The sequence below is a fragment of the Macrotis lagotis genome, chromosome 4 (assembly GCF_037893015.1).
Source record: "Macrotis lagotis isolate mMagLag1 chromosome 4, bilby.v1.9.chrom.fasta, whole genome shotgun sequence".
Taxonomy (NCBI): domain Eukaryota; kingdom Metazoa; phylum Chordata; class Mammalia; order Peramelemorphia; family Peramelidae; genus Macrotis; species Macrotis lagotis.
In genome coordinates, this window is record NC_133661.1 from 247,912,476 (window position 1) to 247,932,785 (window position 20,310).

At 37.3% G+C, this 20,310-nt stretch overlaps 1 protein-coding gene across 2 annotated transcripts in view; it reads right to left on the bottom strand.

Annotated features, from left to right (window-relative positions):
- Nucleotides 1–20,310, bottom strand: part of IFT43 (intraflagellar transport 43) — a 164,609-nt gene that overhangs the window by 101,654 nt on the left and 42,645 nt on the right. For both annotated transcript variants that reach the window (XM_074235682.1, XM_074235681.1), the window contains one exon: nt 16,968–17,032. In XM_074235682.1, coding sequence (XP_074091783.1) covers nt 16,968–17,032 — 65 coding nt within the window. The remainder of the gene's footprint in view (nt 1–16,967; nt 17,033–20,310) is intronic.

Sequence of the window (20,310 nt, forward strand, 5' to 3'; positions counted from 1 at the left end):
AACTGAAGATTTAATTTCACAAGTGCTCATAATGCCAGCCAGAAATGGATCCTAATAACAGAGATGTAGACCACAGTTTTCTTCTTATGACCCAAATATACCCACAGATGATCACAGAGGTACAAAAGTTAAAAAAAAATGATAACTTCCGGCCAAGATGGTGGAGAGAAGACAAGCACAGTTTTAAAATCTCTTGATCTTCCCCTATATAAGATATGAAACAAACCTCTTAACAGAAATCTGATCAACAAAACCCAGAAAGAAAAGCCAGGAGAAAGAACATCTGCCTCAGGATTTGTCTTCTGCAATCATGGGTGAGTCTGGGTGCAGAGGGCGGACACTGCCAGGAGCACAGGACAGGGAGAGCCTGGGAGCCTGGATTAGTTGTGGATTAGTCTGATTAGTGGTGGGGCTGGGGCTGGGGCTGGGGCTGGAGCTGGGGAGCCGAGGGCTGAGAACCGGACTGGCTTGATCATTGGCTGCACAGTTCCTGGTTGACCGTGGGGGCTTGGGTCAACTAGGGAGCAGAGACATTGGTGTTGGTGCTGACCCTCAGGAGCTTGCCGGCAGGGCTAGGAGAGGTCTGGTTCCAGAGAGCTGCAGACATCATCCCTGGGCTCTTCTGGTTAGGAAGAACTCAGGGTCCATGCCTTCATTTCAGCTGAAGCCTCTTCCCAGAACAAACATAATTACAGACTACCTCTGCCCCAGGCTAAGGCTGAGGAGCAGAACCACCTCAGCTGACAATAGGGAGAGTGATCACCTCGCCTCAGGGCAGAGCCCACTATTGATCAAAGACAAAAATATTTAACAGATTCAATCACTCCCTCCAGGCCAAGGGAGAGGACCTCAATCAAGGTCACAGACACTCTAGAGAAAGCAACCAGCACCCCCTACTGGCCAGGTGGAGAGATTATACTCAGTGACAAAAACCTCTAGCACCCCCCTACTGGTCAGTTGGAGATATTACACTCAATGAGTAAAGCCTCTAGGGTTTTACTAGAGGGTAACACCAAACCTCTGTGAATCACCCCCTGCCCAACTCAAAGTCTTAGTAAAATGAAGAAAGGTCAGAGGAAAGGAGGGTCCATGGAAAAATTCTTAGAAGGAAAAAGACCCTAACTCAGAGAAATATAGAATCTCTGAGGAGAATAGGATCTGGTCTCCAGCACAGAAAGACTTCCTTGAAGAAATAAGGAAGGAGTTTAAAAATCAATTCAAAAATTTGGGAAAAGAAACCCAAGCGAAGATTAACACCTTGCAACAAAAAACAAATCACTGGAAAATACAATTGGACAAATACAAAATAAGAATAATTCTCTCAGATCCTCAACTGGACAAATACAAAATAAGAATAATTCTTTCAGATCCTCAATTGGGCAAATGCAAAAAGAAAATAATTCTCTCAAAAGCTCAATTGGTCAAATGGAAAGCTCTTTCAAAAATAGAATTGACCAATTGCAAAAGGAGTTGCAAAAGGTAAATGAAGAAAATTCTTCTCTAAAAAAAAGAATGGAGTCTGTGGAAACTAATGACTTCATGAGACAGCAAGAGCCTGTTAAACAAAAACAAAAAATAGAAAAACTAGAAGAAAATGTAAAATACCTCTTCAGCAAAACCACTGACCTTGAGAATAGATCAAGGAGGGTCAACTTGAGAATTATAAGTCTTCCTGAAAACATTGAAGAGGAAAAAGAGGCTAGACTTAATATTATAGGATTCAGTGATAGAAAATTGTCCTGATATCATGGAACCAGGGGGCAAAATATTTATTGAAAGAATACATCGCTCCCCTCCAGAAAGAGATCCTAAATTGAAAACACCAAGGAATACTGTGGCCAATTTCCAGAACTATCAGATAAAAGAGAAATCCTGCAGGCAGCCAGAAAGAAACAATTTAGATACCAAGGAGCCACAGTAAGGATTATGCAGTAACTGGCTGCATCAACATTAAGGGATCAAAGGGGCTAGAATGAGATATTCCAAAGAGCAAGGGAGCCTGAAATGAAGCCAAGAATCCACTATCTGGCAAAGTTGAGCCTTTTCTTTCAGGGGAAAAGATGGACATTTAATGAAATGGAAGACTTCCAACAATTCCTGATGAAAAAACAGAGCTAAATAGAAAATTCAGACATCAAACAGGAGGTTCAAGAGACACATGAAAAGGTAAAATAAAAGGGGGGGTAAAGGAAAAAAAAACTGCTATCCAATAAGATGAAACTGGCTATATCCCAGCATAGGAAAAAGATTCTCATAACTCTTAAGAATTGTAACTCTAACAGAGAGAATATACTTAGCCAGAATGATGGACACTCATGACTTATTCATGAGACTGCTATCCAATGGGATGAAATTGGCTATATCCCTACTTGGGAGAAAGACTCTAATAACTCTCAAGACTTGTAACTCTATTAGAGAGAATATTCTTAGCCAGAAGTGATGGATACTCAGGATTTTCTATGACTCAGATAGAATAATTTAAAAACAATTCCTCCTTAAAAAGGACAGGAAGGAGAAAGGAGGAGTGGGGGATTGAATGGGGTGATCTCATTACATTAAGAGGTACAAAAGAGCTAATGGTAATAGAGGGGAAGAAGGGAGGAGATGAGAAACACTTGAATCTTCCTCTCATCAGAATTGGCTTAAAGTTAGCTCACACACATACTCTCACACATAACTTAAAAAAATCTTACATTTCAAGTATTAAAAGGGGAAAAGGGGAGGGGGTATGGAGACAGGAGGGGGAGAAAAAGGGGAACTAACAGAAGGGAGGGGAAAAGGGAAAAAAGGGACGGGGAAAGAAAGGGGAGGGAGTGGATATGGGGGGCAAACACACTGAAGGGGATGGTATTCAGAAAAAGAACACTGGGGAATATGGAAAAAGGGAAAAAGGGGGGAAATACAAACAGAAGGAGGATAGCATGGAGGGCAATAAAGAGTTAGTAATTATAACTTTGAATGTGAATGGGATGAACTCTACCTTAAAAAGTAAGCAAATAGCAGACTGGATTAAAAACCAGAATACTGCAATATGCTGCTGCTTACAAGAAACTCATTTGAAGCATATTATATATATATATATATATATATATATATATATATATATATATATATATATAGCTTCAGCTGCAGTGAAAAAAGCAGGAGTAGCAATCCTTATCTCAGACAAAGCAGCTGCAAAAATAATGTTAAAAGAGATAAGGAATGAAACTATATCCTCCTAAAAGGTACCATAGACAATAAAGTGATTTCAATACTGAATCTGTATGCACACAATGGGATAGCATCCAAATTCTTTTAGGAGAAGCTGAAAGAACTAAAGGAAGACATAGACAGCAAAGCTCTACTAGTGGGAGACCTCAACCTCTGGCTCTCATATCTAGATAAATCAAATCATAAAATAAACAAGAAAGAAGTTAAGGAGGTAAACAGATTGTTAGAAAACCTAGATATGATAGACTTATGGAGGAAATTGAATGGGGATAGAAAGGAATATACCTTTTCCTCTGCAGTACATGGCACTTAATACAAAAATTTACCATGTACTAGGGCATAAAAACCTAATAACAAATTGCAGAAAGGCAGAAATAGTGAATACATCTTTCTCAGATCACAGTGCAATAAATATCACATGCAATATTGGGCCAGGGAGATATAGACCCAGAACTAACTGGAAAACTGAATAACCTCATTTTAAAGAATGAGTAGATCAAACAACAAATTATAGAAAGAATTAATTATTTTATCCTAGATAATGACAATAATGAAACAATGTATCAAAACCTATGGGCTTCACTTAAAGTATCTGTCAGGAGATATATTAATCTTTAAATGCTTACATGAATAAATTAGAGAAAGAGGAAATCAAGGAACTAAATACTCAACTAAAAAATTAGAGAAAGAACAAATTAAAACCCCACCAATTAAATGCAAAATTAGAAATTCTAAAAATTAAAGGAGAAATTAATAAAACCAAAAGTAAAAAAACTATTCAATTAATAAATAAAACCAAGAGTTGGTTTTATGAAAAAAAAACCCAATAAAAGTGATAAAGCTCTGGTCAATCTGATTTAAAAAAAAAAGAAGAAAACCAAATTGCTAGTATCATAAGTGAAATAGGTAAACTCACAACCAATGAAGAGGAAATTAAAGTAATAATTTGGAACTATTTTGCCCAATTCTGTGCCAATAAATTTGACAATCTAAGTGAAATGGATGAATATTTACAAAAATATAAGTTACCCATGGTAAATGAAGAGGAGATTAAATACCTAAATGACCCTTTCTCAAAAGAAGAAATTCAACAAGCCATCATTGAATTCCTTAAGAAAAAAAATCTGCAAGGCCTGAGGGATTCACAAGTGAATTGGTACAAACATTTAAGGAGCAATTGGTTCCAATTCTGTATAAACTCTTTGGAAAAATAGGGGAAGATGGAACTCTGCCTAACTCTTTCTATGACACCAATATAGTACTGATACCCAAACCAGGAAGAGTTAAAACAGAGAAAGAAAATTATAGACCTATCTCCCTGATGAATATAGATGCAAAAATCTTTAATAAAATCTTAGCAAAATGATTACAACAAGTTATCACTAGGATAATACATTTTGACCAAGGAGGATTTATCCCAGGAATGCAGGGTTGGTTCAATATTAGGAAAACTGTTAGTATACTCAATTATATCAACCACAAACCTATCCAAAATTATATAATTATATTAATAGAAGCTGAAAAAGCTTTGGACAAAATACAGCACCCATTCGTACTAAAAACCACTAGAGAATGTAGGAATAAATGGACTGTTCCTTAGAATAATAAGCAGTATCTATCTGAAACCATCAACAAACATTATTTTTATTGGGGAGAGGCTAGAGGTATTCCCAATAAGATCAAGGTGAAATAAGGATGCCCATTATCACCATTACTATTCAATATTGTATCAGAAATGTTAGCTTCAGCAATAAGAGAAGAAAAAGAAATTGAAGGAATTAGAATTAGGAAGGAAGAGATAAAACTCTCACTCTTTGCGGATGACATGATGGTATATCTAGAGAATTCCAAGAAATCATCCAAAAACTACTGGAAATAGCAATTTTAGCAAAGTTTCAGTATATAAAATAAATCCTCACAAATCCTCAACCTTTCTATATGTCTAGCAAGATATAGCAGGAAGAGCTAGAAAGAGAAATCCCATTCAAAGTAACCTCAGAGAATATAAAATACCTGGGAGTCTACCTGCCAAGTCAGACTCAAAAACCTTTTTGGAAACAATTGCAAAACACTTCTCACACAAATAAAATCAGATTTAAATAACTGGGCAAACATCAACTGCTCATGGATAGGCTGAGCTAATGTAATAAAAATGACAATTCTACAAAAATTAAACTACCTGTTTAGTGCCCTACCAATCAAAAGTCAAAAATTTCCAGGAATTCAATGAAAAAAAGTACAAAAGGTGGCTGAGGCCAGATTTGAACTCCTGACTCCAGGGCCGGTGCTCTATCCACTGCACCACCTAGCCACACCTAATTATATTATAAAGCATCAGTCATTAAAATTGTCTGGTACTGGCTAAGAAATAGAGTGGTAGACCAGTGGAATAAACTAGGTGCAATAGCAGGAAACAACTATAGTAATCTGCTGTTTGATAAAGCCAAAGACTCTAGCTTTTGGGATAAAAACTATCTCTTTGATAAAAACTGCTGAGAAAATTGCAAGTTAGTATGGAAGAAACTTACATTAGACCAACACCTCACACCTTATACCAAGATAAGATCAAAATGGATACAGGATTTAGACATAAATTATAAGCAAACTAGAAAATCAAGGAGTAGTTTACCCATCAGGTCTATGGAAAGGGAAGCAGTTTATGACTAAGGAAGAGATGGAGAACATCACTAAAAACAAACTAGATGATTTTGATTACATTAAATTAAACAGCTTTTGCACAGACAAAACCACTGTAACCAAGATCAAAAGAAATGTAGTAAACTGGGAAACAATCTTTATAACTAATGTTTCTAACAAAGGACTCATTTCTAAAATATACAGAGAACTGAGTCAAATTTAAAAAAAAAAAAGCCACTCCCCAATTGGCAAATGGTCAAAGAATATGTAAAGGCAATTTACAGATGAGAAGATCAAAGCAATTCATAGTCATATGAAAAAATGCTCTAAATCATTACTTTTTAGAGAAATGCAAATTAAAGCTTCTCTGAGGTACCACCTCACACCTCTCAGACTGGCCAATATGACCAGAAAGGACAATGATCATTGCTGGAAGAGTTGTGGGAAATCTAGGATACTACTACATTGTTGGTGGAGCTGTGAACTCATCCAGCCTTTCTGGAGAGCAATTTGGAACTATGACCAAAGGGCAACAAAAATGTACATACCCTTTGATCTAGCAATCCCACTACTGGGTCTATACCCTGAAGAGATGATGAAAAACGGTAAAAACATCACTTGTACAAAAATATTCATAGCAGTCCAGTTTGTGGTGGCAAAGAATTGGAGATTTAGTAAATGTCCTTCAATTGGAGAATGGCTTAGCAAACTGTGTTATATGTATGTCATGGAACACTATTGTTCTATTAGAAACCTGGAGGGATGGGAATTCAGGGAAGCCTGAAGGGATTTGTATGAACTGATGCTGAGCAAGATGAGCAGAACCAGAAAAACACTGTACACCCTAATAGCAACATGGGGATGATGATCAACCTTGATGGACTTGCTCATTCCATCATTGCAACAATCAGGGACAATTTGGGGCTGTCTGCAATGTAGAATACCATCTGTATCCAGAGAAAGAACTGTGGAGTTTAAACAAAGTTCAAGGGCTATTACCTTTAATTTAGAAAAAAATGATATCTTATTGTCTGATCTTGCTATGTCTTATACTTTATGTTTCTTCCTTAAGGATATGATTTCTCTCTCATCACATTCAATTTGGATCAATGTATACCATGGAAACAATGTAAAGACTGACAAATTGCCTTCTGTGGGGGGGGGAATAAGATTAGAGGAAAAATTGTAAAACTCAAAAAAAAATCTTTATAATTCAAAAAAAAGAGTGAAAGATGTTTGGGGATTATATGGAAAGGTTTGGGAAATCACTGTTATAGCTGTTTTGGGACTATGAATCAAAAACTCCAAAGAATACTATTGACAAAGGACTCCTTTCTTTTTTCTATTTGCCAATGAAGGGTCCTGCTTTGGATAAAATGAGAAGTGAGAGAGTGAAAATGAATGAAATGAGAAAAGTGACAGTGAAAATGAGACAACTAAAAAAATGGAAAGAGATAGAAAAAGGATAAAAAGAGATTGGCAAGGGAAAGCAGTAGGGGGAAAATTCCGGGAGGGATGAAGAGAATGGCAGAAAAAAAATTAAAGCCGGGAATTGACCTTCTCTCCCTAACTCCAGTGTCTATGCTATACCACAACTTATTTCTCATAATCTTTAATATTTTTTGACATTCTTTTATTCATTTATTTATTTTTTTCCCCACATTAATAAAATATTATTGTTTAAGAGTAAACAAAATACTCCTCCCCCTATGAATACAGACTTGCTTGGGTGATAAAGTAAAGGGGAGAGGAAAAAAATTAAAATTAAAAACAAATAATAGTAATAATTGTAGGTATGGCCAGGTGGCGCAATGGACAAAGCACCAGCCCTGGAGCCACGAGCATCCGAGACCACATCCAGCCCCGTAGACCCAACAATCACCCAGCCGTGTGACATGCAAGCCACCCAATCCCCACTGCAAAAACCAAAAAGAAGGAAAAAAAAGACCCAAAATAAAATAAAATAGTAATCATAGTAGGGGTGGCTAGGTGGCAGACAGAGCACTGGCCCTTGAGCCAGGAGCACCCGGGTCCAAATCCAGCCTCAGACACCCAAAGATCACCCTGCTATGTGGCCCCAGGCAGGCCACCCAGCCCCATTTGCCCTGCACCCTGCCCCAAATAATAATAATAAAAAATGTGCTTCAGTATTTGTTCCAACACCAACAACTCTATCATGGGTGGATCACATTGTTTATGGTTAAGTCCATCACAAAAGTTACTTCCATATTTTTCCAACATTGCCATTGCTGATAGCAACTCCCTCCTTTCTTATTTCTCCACTACCATGTACTATATTTTCTCTCTCCTATCACTCTGACTCTGCTGTAGGGTTGCTGAGTGGCGCAGCAGATAGATCCCTGGTCCTGGGGCCAAGAAGCCCTGAGCCCCCATACCACTCCTCAGGCCCAGAATCCACCCAGCCCTATGGTCCTGGACAGGCCATCCAATTGCAGCCCCTTGCAAGAAGTAAAAAAAGAAAATGTGTTATATCTGACCACTCTCCACCCATGGTCCATCCTCTCCTCCTTTATTCACATCCCTACCCCTTCCCCCTGCTCCCCACTCCTTCTTACTCCAGATGTCCATACCCCATTGAGTATATATGCTGTTTCCTCTCCTAGTTACCTCTGATGAGATCAAAGGTTCCCTCATTCCCCCCCTGCCTCCCCCTTCCATATCATTGCAATAGCTCATTGTAATAAAGAAAAAACTTATTATATGAAATATCTTGGCCTATTCCCCCTCTCCTTTTTCTTTCTCCCATTCCATTTCCCTTTTTTTCTATTGACTCCATTTTTACACCATATTTTATCTTCAAATTCAGCTTTCTCCTGTGCTTCAACTATAAAAGCTCCCTCTACCTGCTCTATTAACTGAGAAGGTGCATATGAGTATTATCAGTGTCATTTTTCTATGCAGGAATACATGAAGTTCATCATCATTAAGTCCCTCATATTCTCCCCCTCTCCTCCAATCTCCATGCTTCACCTGAATCCTGTATCTGAAGATCAAACCTTCTGTTCAGCTCTGGCCATTCCAAAAGGAACCTTTGAAATTCCCCTGGTTCATTGAAAGTCCATCTTTTTCCCCGTAAGAGGACATTCAGCCTTGCTGGGTAGTTCATTCTTGGCTGCATTCTAAGCTCTTTTGCCTTCCGGTATATTATATTCCAAGCCCTACGAGCTTCCAATGTAGTTGCTGCTAAGTCCTGTCTGATCCTGACTGCAGCTCCATGATATTTGAACTGTGTCCTTCTGGCTGCTTGTAATATTTTCTCTTTGACTTGGGAGTTCTGGAACTTGGCTATAATATTCCTAGGGGTTGGTTTTTTGGGATCTCTTTCTCAGAGGGATCGGTGGATTCTCTCCATTTCTATTTTGCCCTCTGCTTCTAGAATATCAGGGCAATTTTCCTGTAGTAATTCTTTCAAAATGATGTCAAGGTTCCTTTCCTGATCATGACTTTCAGGTATTCCAATAATTTTTAAATTATCTTTCTTAAGTCTGTTTTCCATATCAGTTGTTTTTTCAATGAGATATTTCACATTTTCTTCTAATTTTTCATTGTTTTGGTTTTGAAGTATTGATTCCTGATTTCTGGTAAATTCATCAATCTCCCTGAACTCTATTCTTTGTCTGAAGGATTTGTTCTCCTCAGAGAGTTTTCTTATCTCTTTTTCCATCTGGCCAATTTTGCTTTTTAAGGCATTCTTCTCCTCAATAACTTTTTGAACTGTTTTATCCATTTGACCTAAGCTGGTTTTTAGCATGCTATTTTCTTCAGCATTTTTTTTTGGATTTCCTTGACTAAGCTGCTGACTTCATTTTCATGTTTTTTCTGCATCTCTCTCCTTTCTTTTCCCAGTTTTTCTTCCAACTCCCTCATTTGATTTTCAAAATTCTTTTTTGAGCTCTGTCATAGCCTGAACCCAATTTCTGTTTTTCTTGGACTCTTTAGATGCAGGAGCTTGTGCTTCCTCATCTTCAGACTGAGTATTTTGATCCTTCTTGGGCTCATATGCAAAATATTTCTCAATGGTCTTCCTCTTGTTTCTCTGCTTGCTCATTTTCCCAGCCTGGGACTGTTTTTGGGGGTACTTCCTGAGCTTTTGGGACACTCCCACAAGGATCTCAGTGTGTGAGGCTCTGTCCTCCCTCCTGGTCTGTGAATGACCATAAGCACCCCCCTCTGCCATGGGGCTGAGGTGGGAGGGCCCTGCTGTTCTATTGGGGGGGGGGCTAGATTGCTATCAGGATCTGAATGTTGTCAGAGCCCCAGAGTCCTGTTCCAGAGGCAGAGGACAGAGCTCTGCAGTCTCTCTTCACTCCCCTCCCTCAGCTCAATGGGCTCCTGCTTACTGCTCCGCCTGCTTCTGTTTCAGGATCAGGGCTGCCAAAAGACCAAGCTGCTAGTTGTGTGCCCTGAGGGCTGGGCTCCATGTGCTCGCTCTCGCAGAGGTCCCCTGCTGTTCCCCCACTTTGTGCCCGGTGCTCCCCGGGGTCTATTTTTTTAAATTTATTTTCATTAAAGATATTATTTGAGTTTTACAATTTTCCCCCAATCTTGCTTCCCTCCCCCCCACCCCTCCACAGAAAGCACTCTGTCAGTCTTTACTTTCCAAGTTGTACCTTGATCCAAATTGGGTGTGATGAGAGAGAAATCATATCCTTAAAGAGAAGAGAAGTCTAAGAGGTAACAAGATCAGACAATAAGATATCTGTTTTTTTTCTAAATTAAAGGGAATAGTCCTTGCACTTTGTTCAAACTCCACAGCTCCTTATCTGGATACAGATGGTACTCTCCTTTGTAGACAGCCCAAAATTGTTTCCAATTGTTGCACTGATGGAATGAGCAAGTCCTTCAAGGTTGAACATTGCCCCCATGTTGCTGTTAGGGTGTACAGTGTTCTTCTGGTTCTGCTCATCTCACTCAGCATCAGTTCATGCAAATCCCTCCAGGTTTCCCTGAAATCCCATCCCTCCTGGTTTCTAATAGAACAATAGTGTTCCATGACATACAAATAGCAGAGTTTGCTAAGCCATTCCCCAATTGAAAGACATTTACTGGATTTCCAATTCTTTGCCACCACAAACAGGGCTGCTATAAATATTTTTGTACAAGTAATGTTTTTACCCTTTTTCCTCATCTCTTCAGGGTATAGACCCAATAGTGGTATTGCTGGGTCAAAGGGTATGCACATTTTTGTTACCCTTTGGGCATAGTTCCAAATAGCTCTCCAGAAGGGTTGGATGAGTTCACAGCTCCACCAACAGTGTAATAGTATCCCAGATTTCCCACATCCCTTCCAACAATGATCATTATCCTTCCTGGTCATACTGGCCAATCTGAGAGGTGTGAGGTGGTACCTCAGAGAAGCTTTAATTTGCATTTCTCTAATAATTAATGATTTAGAGCATTTTTCCTCTCATAATCTTCAAATTCACACAGTACCTCTCTCTTTTTCCTTTCCTACTGACAAATATTTTGGTAGTAAGATCAGTGACATAAAAGGGAACTCCATTTTATGACATGATATTGTATATGAGGAGGGAGCTAGGTGGCTCAGGGACAAAGCACTGGGTGATCATCAGGACAACTAGCCTGGATGTAAGGCAATCAGTGTTAACTGGCTTGCCCAAGATCACACAGTTAGCCAGAGTCAAGCAGCTTGAGGTCAAATTTAAACTCCCATCCTCCTAACTCCAAGGCCAGTGCCCTATCCACTGTATCACCTAGCTTCCCAGAAAATGAAAGGTTTGACTGAAGAGCTCTAATTACAGAATTAAGGCAAAAGGTCAAAGGGTATTGAATAAATAGGACCTAAGGATCAGCAATCACTTGATATTCATTAAGTTATTACTATGTGTCAGGTACCCCATGCTAAGCAATGGGGAGGTACAAAGAAAAAGTAAAAATGGTTCCTGCCCTCAAGAAAGTTACTTAAATGGAGGTAGGAGGGATGGGAAGGAGGGAAAGTATATAAATAAATATGTAGAAAACAAGGAGAATAGATGAAAGTATACTCTTAAAGGGAATGGCCCTCATGGCCATTAGAAGGAAAGTAAGCAATGGGTAGAGTCTTAGTCTCAGGAAGACCTGAGTTCAAATCCCGCCTCAGATACTGTGAGATCCTGGACAAGTCACTTCATTTCTGTTGGCCTCAATTTCTTCATCTATAAATAACAGTAATCATCCATCTCAAAGTGTTGTTAAGGTTCAAATAAGTTAACATATGTAAAACACTATGCAAACCTTAAAGTCCTATATAAATGCTAGTTGTTATTATTGTTGCTATTATTATTATGAAAGGAAATGAGTGAATCTCAGAGTTGGAAGGCATAACCCTTATTAACCCATTCCTTAGGAGTCCCCTCAACAACAGATCTGACCAATATGACTAGAAAGAAAAGTGACCAATGTTGGAGGGGATGTGGGAAAACTGGGACACTAATGCATTGTTAGTGCAGTTGTGAATGGATCCAGTCTTTCTGGAGAGCAATTTGGAATTATGCTGAAAGGACAATCAAAATATTCATACCCTTTGATCCAACAATTCTATTACTGGGTTTGGATCCTAAAGAGATCATGAAAAAGGGTAAAAAATCTTACATGTACAAAAATATTCATAGAAGCTTTTATTTGTAGTGGCAAAGAAATGGAAATTGAGGGAATGACCATCAATTGAGGAATGGCTGAATAAATTGTGAAATATGTAAGTGATGGGACACTATTCTTTCATAAGAAATCATGAGAGATGGGATTTCAGAAAAGTCTGTAAAGATTTGTATGAATTGATGCGAAGCAAAATGAACATAACCAGAAGAACATTATATACACTAACAACAACATGGGGTGATGATCAGCTATGTTGGATTTGTTCATTTCAGCAGTACAATAATCAAAGACAATTTAGAAAGACTTGTGATGGAAAGTACCATCTCTATCCAGAGAAGGTACTATGGAGTTTAAATGAAGACCAAAGCTAATTATCTTCAATTTTTAAAAAGTTGTCTTACGTATTATGTAATTTTTTCCCCTCTCTAATGTTTTCTTTCTTACATTTGGATTTTATTCTTCCCTCACACCATGATCAATATGGATCTATGTTTAGCATGGTTATAAATATAGAGCCTATGGCTTTCTACCAGAGGGAAGAGGGAGGGAAGGGAGGGAGAGAGAACAATGTCAAACTCAAATCCTTGTTAAAAAACTGATTGGTAAAAACTACTATTGTAAGTAGTTGTAAAATCAAATAATTAAAACATAAAAAAAAAACAAAAACAAAACAATAGACCTGACCAGTAGTCACCTTGACTTCACATGTGGAAGGTATTAGGTAAGTTACTAATAGGTAAGTTACTAATTCCCAAAGAAATCCGTTCATCCCTCCTTGGGATTTCTCTAATTGTTCAACATCTTAGGACCCTCTGAGATTCTGAAAGGGAAGACAGATAAAAATGAATGGGAATGGAAAGACTTTTAAAATAAAATTCTGGTAATTTAATTATGAAAAATTTTCACTCCTGAAAACAAACTCCAAAATGTTTTGTTTTAGAAAACAATTTATTAGGTTTCTTGGTGGAGAAAGGAGGGTATGGTTCCCTGTCATTCAGGTTCTAAAAGCTTTATATTTGTCACAATGGATAGAGTACTGAGTCTGAAGATAGGAATGTTTTTGAAATCAAATACCACTTTGTCAATCTAGTGAAGCCTGCAGATCTCTTCTTCAGAATTAGATTTTTTAAGCACATAAAATAGAATGACTAGGATTCCAAAGAAAACCAATTATAAACAGACCCCAGTAAAGAACCCTTACCCTAAATATCACAAAATAAGTATATATTCCAAAAATGATATAAAAAATATTCACTACCTTCAATTTAGAATGATTTTACTTTGGCTTGATAAAGCCATTCAGTATTCTAATGACAAATTAAAGACAATAGGGGGATACAATACAAAGTGTGGTAGGTTTAAATCTTGCCTTTGCTGCTATCTACCTATATGATTTTGGGCAAGTTCTAAGGGCCTCAGTTGCTGCCATACAGTTGCCATAGACATTTCCTTACTTCACCAATGAATGTGAGGTCTATCAGTTACCTTCAAAATGATTTAGCCTGTCAGACTAGGTGATTTTACTGGGAAGTGCTCTCTGAGCATTCAACAGCTTCTTGGAGAAATATGAAGCAGTGCAGAGAGTTGAGTGTCAAGCAGGCACTAAACTGGAATCAAGAAGACTGTGTGACCAGCTGTGTGACCCTGAGGATGTCATTTAACCTCTGTATGCCTCAGTTCCTCATCAGTAAAACGTTTTAATAAGAGCATCTATCTCCCAGGGTAGTTGTGAGGATAAAAAAGAGATAATGTATGTAAAGTGCTCAGCAAATTTTAAAGTACTGTATAAATGCAATGATGATGATGATAAGAATTGGAAAGGACACAGTTCTATTTGCTTTGCTTCAATTAAATATCTATAAGTTTTCATTAAGTTCCAAGGAACTGCAAAGAAAAAAATTAGAACCAACTATCCAAGTGAGTGCAGACTGACAAAATTCTACTAGCACTGAAAGTAGTAAGCCAGAGTGGGAGAGTTCAAAGATTTTTAAGATTTTTAAATTTTAACTTAAATGATTCTCTAGAATGACTGAAAAAGAAATCTACTATTAATGCCCTCATTCTGCAAACAACTCTCCTTGTTAAGCTTCTTCAATCCTTCAGTGAAAGTCAATGAGATGAGTTACAACACTAGAAATCTTCATTCTGAGGCTGAGTGGCCACCTGTTGGAAGCATGGTAGGCATGATTCATATCTTGGGAAAGGGCTGTATACTCTGTTATTCTACAATTTTGTCTCTATTTTATTTACTAACTTTCCCTTTTCAACAACATGGATATCTTGATTCATTTTTGTGTGAGAATATGTTAGGATATGTGGGTCAAGGGAAAATCTTTGACAATGACTACCTACTGCTTTGATTCATAACAGTCCTATACATAACCTTCCTAACATGGATCTTTATTGATTAATCCCTTTTGCATCATGACCTCCTTTGGCAGTTTGGTGAAATCTAAGGAATAAATGCAAACTATAAAACACATAAGATTACAAAGTCAACTGATTCTATTGAAATACAGTTATCAAATTATTTTACCATACAAGTTCAAAGATCCAAGGTTAAGAACTTCTGAATAGAGTAAGGAATATAGCTTAAATCAGTCTCAGTCCTAAGAACAAAGAAGAAACATTATAATATTAGCTCAGTTCCAAACACTCATTTGATGGGGCGTTGAACACTTCTGAGAATAAATGTTTGAATTTTTACTATTCCTGCCATGATCACCAAATGACAAATTCTCTAATGAAACTTGTTGTAAAGAAAAACTCCAATATTCAAAATAATTCTGGATTTTTTTCCATTTATAATAATTTCCTAAGCCTCCCCCCGCCAATTTAAGTGTCTAGGTAAATTTTAACCATCCTAGAGCTCTTGCAATCTTATATAAAAAATACATGCATCTATATATGGATATATATGTATGTGTGTATACATGCATACATATATACATATATGTATATACATATATGTATATATCCATACAGATAGATGGATGGATGGTTTGATCAACCACAGGCAAATCAATCAATCAATCTATCTATCTATCTATCTATCTGACCATGCAAACTTGAAAAATCTATCATAGATTGTTTTAGAATGGAGATGTCACTAAATTTGTCTAGTTCATGTTCCATTAAAGCTACTGTGATTCTGCTTTGCCCCAGAGCACAGGACCTTCTTTAATGCAGGCACACCATACTGCCAGAGTTATGCCAGAGTTTCCCATGGCACAATGGATTCCAAAGTTCTTCAGAGAGACCTTGATAATGTCCATGTATCACTTCTTCTAATCTACATGTGAGTGCATGCCTTGTATGAATTCTCTGTAAAAGCCTTTTAGGCAAATACACATATTTGAACAATGAGGCTAGCCCATTGGAATTGTGCTCTCTGCAGGAGAGTTTGAATGCTTGGCAGTTCAGCTTGAGAAAGGACCCCAGGGTCTGGTACCTTCTCCTGCTAGGTGATCTTTAGAAACTTCCTAAAACAATTCAAATCAGAGCAATTCAGTTTTCCTGACACTGAGCTGGTAGACTGTCTGGGTTTCACAGGCATATAACAATGAAGTCAGCACAATGGCTCTGTGGACCTACAGTCTGGTGGCCAGTCTAACACCTTTTCCCTCCCACACTTTCTGAGCTAGTTCTGGCAATGTGTGTATTAACCTCATCACCTATGTGGACAGTCTTGAAAATATATTATCAAGGTAAATTGACACAGAATTCAAAATTTCTCCATTTGCTATAATTTATCAACTGATGGAAAGTAACAAGGGAGTGCTATAGAGAGCTGGACCTGGAGTCTTCTGACACACAAATCTCCCTGAGTTCAAAACTGACCACAAACTAGGTGTGTGACCTAGAACAGTCACTTTGCCTGTCTCAATTTGCCCAACTATAAAATGAAGATGATTAGAGCAGCCACCTTCCAAGGTGATGGGGGTACAATGAAACATTTATAAAGTGCTTTGCAAACCTTAAAGTGCCATTAAGCTGGTTATTATTACTGCATCTGAAACTGGCAGCAGAACTTAACTTAAAATGTAAAATATCAGCTGAGCTACACATGTGATAGGATGACCAGTGTTTCATTGAAAGAGTTCTTGCCTTTCATATATATATAACATTGGGAGACTTTACCTAAAAGATGACAAATCAGCCCCAAGGTTTGATTGGTCTCAGTTTTTCTGATATAGCTCCTTTCCTATCTCAATTTGCCATCCTCCTACCCACTACCAATCAACATGGAGGAAGCCCAGGACAAAGCTTTCTCAGGCACTCAATTGGCTGATTTCTTTGACATGGCTTCCTGGTCAACCAAGAGTATAAAATTTTCTTTTCTGATTAAATAATTTGTGCACCAAAAATACTAATTATAGAATTCAATGACCACTATTGCTCATTCTTTCTATTTTGCTTTGTGTACTTAGTTCCAGAACAGCATTATTTGCAAAGACAAGGAAAAAAAACATATCACTGTGAAAACTCTGGGTACTCACTTTGAGACTTTCACAGATTCATCTGCCCATCCTCCTTGTCGTCGGGCTGGTTTTGGTGGGGGACCCTGCAAAGAGGGGGAAAAAAAGAAACCGAAACAAAATATTAATATGTAAGGCTTGACTCTAACAATAATTTGTTTGCCTGTGATGATGAAACCAAGATCATGTCTTTAGGATAGAATATACATTAACTTATAGAAAAACTGGAGTATTAAGGTTCTTACCCTTCTCTGCTTTTGTTAAAAGTTCAGAGAAATGTTTTCATGTACTAAACTTGGCTCACTAAAACCTGTACTGATTATTTAGGCAGAAAAAAATAAGTTGTGATGGAGCAATCAGAAAACTTCAGAACTTCAGAACTAAAACTATTCTGTGACTGAATAACACCTAATTGAATAGTAAAAGTACCAACATAGGAACAGAAAAACAGCTTCATCTTTTTTAATAACCAAGACTGAACTGATAAAATATTAACACAGAATTAAATAAAATTAGTATTAAAAATACAAAAAGTAAATTTATAGTAAAAATAATAATTTTGTTTTCTAGGAAATTTAAATATTTTCATTTAAATGTTTTCATTAAATTCTAGATATATCAGTAATATTAATATATTAAAATGTTAGGCTTATTGAAATTTTCTATGAATTCTTCAATTCCTATGAATTACTCAAAACTCTTATTTTAAAGAAAGTCTTATTAATGAAAGCGAAAGCTTTAAATCTGGAATTGGTTTCCATAACCCCCAACTTTCACTTTCACCAAACAATAAAAAAAAAAACCCAAAGTAAATCAAATCTATCTGAGGCTGAAAAGACTAAGCAACAGCTCCATTTATGGTTTACTATTCTTCAACAGAGAGTAAATGTTACCTGGAATGAATCCTGGATGCCTTTTGTATTTGATCTAAATTCCATTGTCTTCATTTACATTATTGTAACTATTCATATCATTTTTCTCCTGGTTCTGTTTTGTGCTTTAGTTCCTATCCCACTTTCTCTGAATTCCTCATGCTTGTAATTCATTAGATAGTAAACTCCTTAAGAGCAGGCAGTGTTTTCCTTCTCTTTTTAAGCTCCCCAGAATTTCGCACAGTGTCTGGCCCACAGTAGGCATTTAATAAATGTTCATTAATTGATTATGGCTCACTATACTTCATTACATTCAAAAACCACAATTTACTCAGTTACCCTGCTCAATTAATGGGCATATACTTTGTTTCCAACTTTGTCCTATTACAAAAAGTTTCTATCAATATTCTGCAACAGATGGGAACCGTATCATTAATGTCTTTGGATTAAAAGCACAGAAATGGGACCAATAGGTCGAAGGTTACCAAAACTTGGTTGCCTTTTGGGGGGGGGGGGTATAACTCCAAATTTTAACTCCACATTGGCAGGTCTAAGTCAAAGCACTGATAACAGTTCCCTCTGTTATTGTACCTGTCATCCCTTAGTCCTTCCCACATTAATACTTCCTTCTTTCACCATCTTTACTAATGTGATATGTTTGAGGTGATATCTCAGAGTTGTTGTAATTTGGATTCTTTTCTTATTAGTGACTAGGAGCATTTTTCTAGATAGCTATTGATATTTTGAATTTATTATCTGAACACTGTTCTTTTATATCCTTTGAGTTGACTGCTGAACTTGGAGAGAACATTCTGCTTATACCCTTGTGTTGATTCCCTATAGATTATGGGACATTAAGCTTTGGGGTTTTTTATGACATGTTTGTTGCAAATAATTTCCCCCCAAACATAGTTTTACTTTATAACCAATTCTTTAACTTATTTTTGAGAATCAGTTTTCAACATATCAAAATATCTTTTATACTTTTCAATTTAATTTCCGTCAACTATGACATGTCTAACCTGAGGAAAGCCCTTTGAGACTCTATCTCCTTATTTGTATAATAGGTATTGTGAAAATCTAGTCAGGTGATACATGTAAAATCATGCTGGTACACTATAAAGGCGGACAGTAAAAACATTATCCTCCTTCTTTAGAGATGGAAACCCCTAAGCCACATCAAGAATATCCTAAAATGCCACACTGAATCCTGCAAAGGATAATTCCATCAACTCTCAAACAAGGAGCTCTGAACTACCTCAATTCTAGCCTGGTACAATAGAAAGAATACTAGATGGGGGAATCAGGAGACCTGGGTTCAAATCTAAGCTCTGCCACTTGGGTCACATTGGGCAAATCACTTATTTTCCCTGGGTCTCAAATACCCATATCCATAAAATGTGATGTTTTAAAAAAAAATCTTATTATATAAACTGAAGTTACAGTTATCTTTTGTCTTTTAGAAACACAAAAGATCAATATCTGTCAAATGAATGAGGATGAAAGTATGAAAAAGAAGGTTAAAAATGGTTGGAAATTGGGGTGGCTAGGTGGCACAGTGGATAGAGCACTGGCCCTGGCGTCAGGAGTACCTGAGTTCAAATCCAGACTCAGACACTTAATAATTACCTAGCTGTGTGGCCTTGGGTAAGCCACTTAACCCCATTGCCTTTGCAAAAAAAAAAAAAAAGAGGCAGATTTAGGCTTAGCATTAAAAAAAAATTTCCAAAACCCTGAGATTTAGACTCAGTGATGTCTGAGGATCCCACCAACTACAAAATTTACAAAATTCTGTGAATCCAAGATTATTCATGCTCCTAGCTATTCTGTGAAGAATCAATTAGTATTGATTATATATATATACCCCAGAGAACATCTATATTGAACTCAATTCAGTGCTGGGTGCTGAGGAGGATAGAGAAAAAGAAAAAGAACCTTAAAGGAATTTACAATTTATATGGAGGAAAAAAAGATTTAAATATGAAACAATCAGCAAATGAAACCAGGAGGCATATGCACAAAGACTAGAACTACAAACAATGGGCAGAAGTTATAAAGATAAATTTAGGCTTGATGTAAGGAAAAATTCCTCAACAACTGAAACTATTCAACAGTGGAATAAGCTGCCTTGAAAGGCAGTTTATAGGATTTCATATTAGAATCTTAAAAATCGGACAGTCTGACACCCCCCCCCCCCTTCATTTTCCAGTTGAGGCAAGTGAGGGTCCGGGTAATGGTTTCCTCTCATGGAAGGTCTTTGAGCAAAGGTTAGAAGATCAGTGGTCAGGGATGCCAATGAGGTCATTCTTATTCTGGGATGAACTGGAAAATATTCTGAGGTCTCAAACATCTTTGAGCTTGCACGACTTTCTTAACTAAATGGGACTGTCTTAACTTAAATTATGTGGATCAGACCATTAAGCACTTAGAAAGGAAACAAATATTTCTTTAGCTCCTTTTACTATCGTGTTTTATAAATATGATCTGTAATG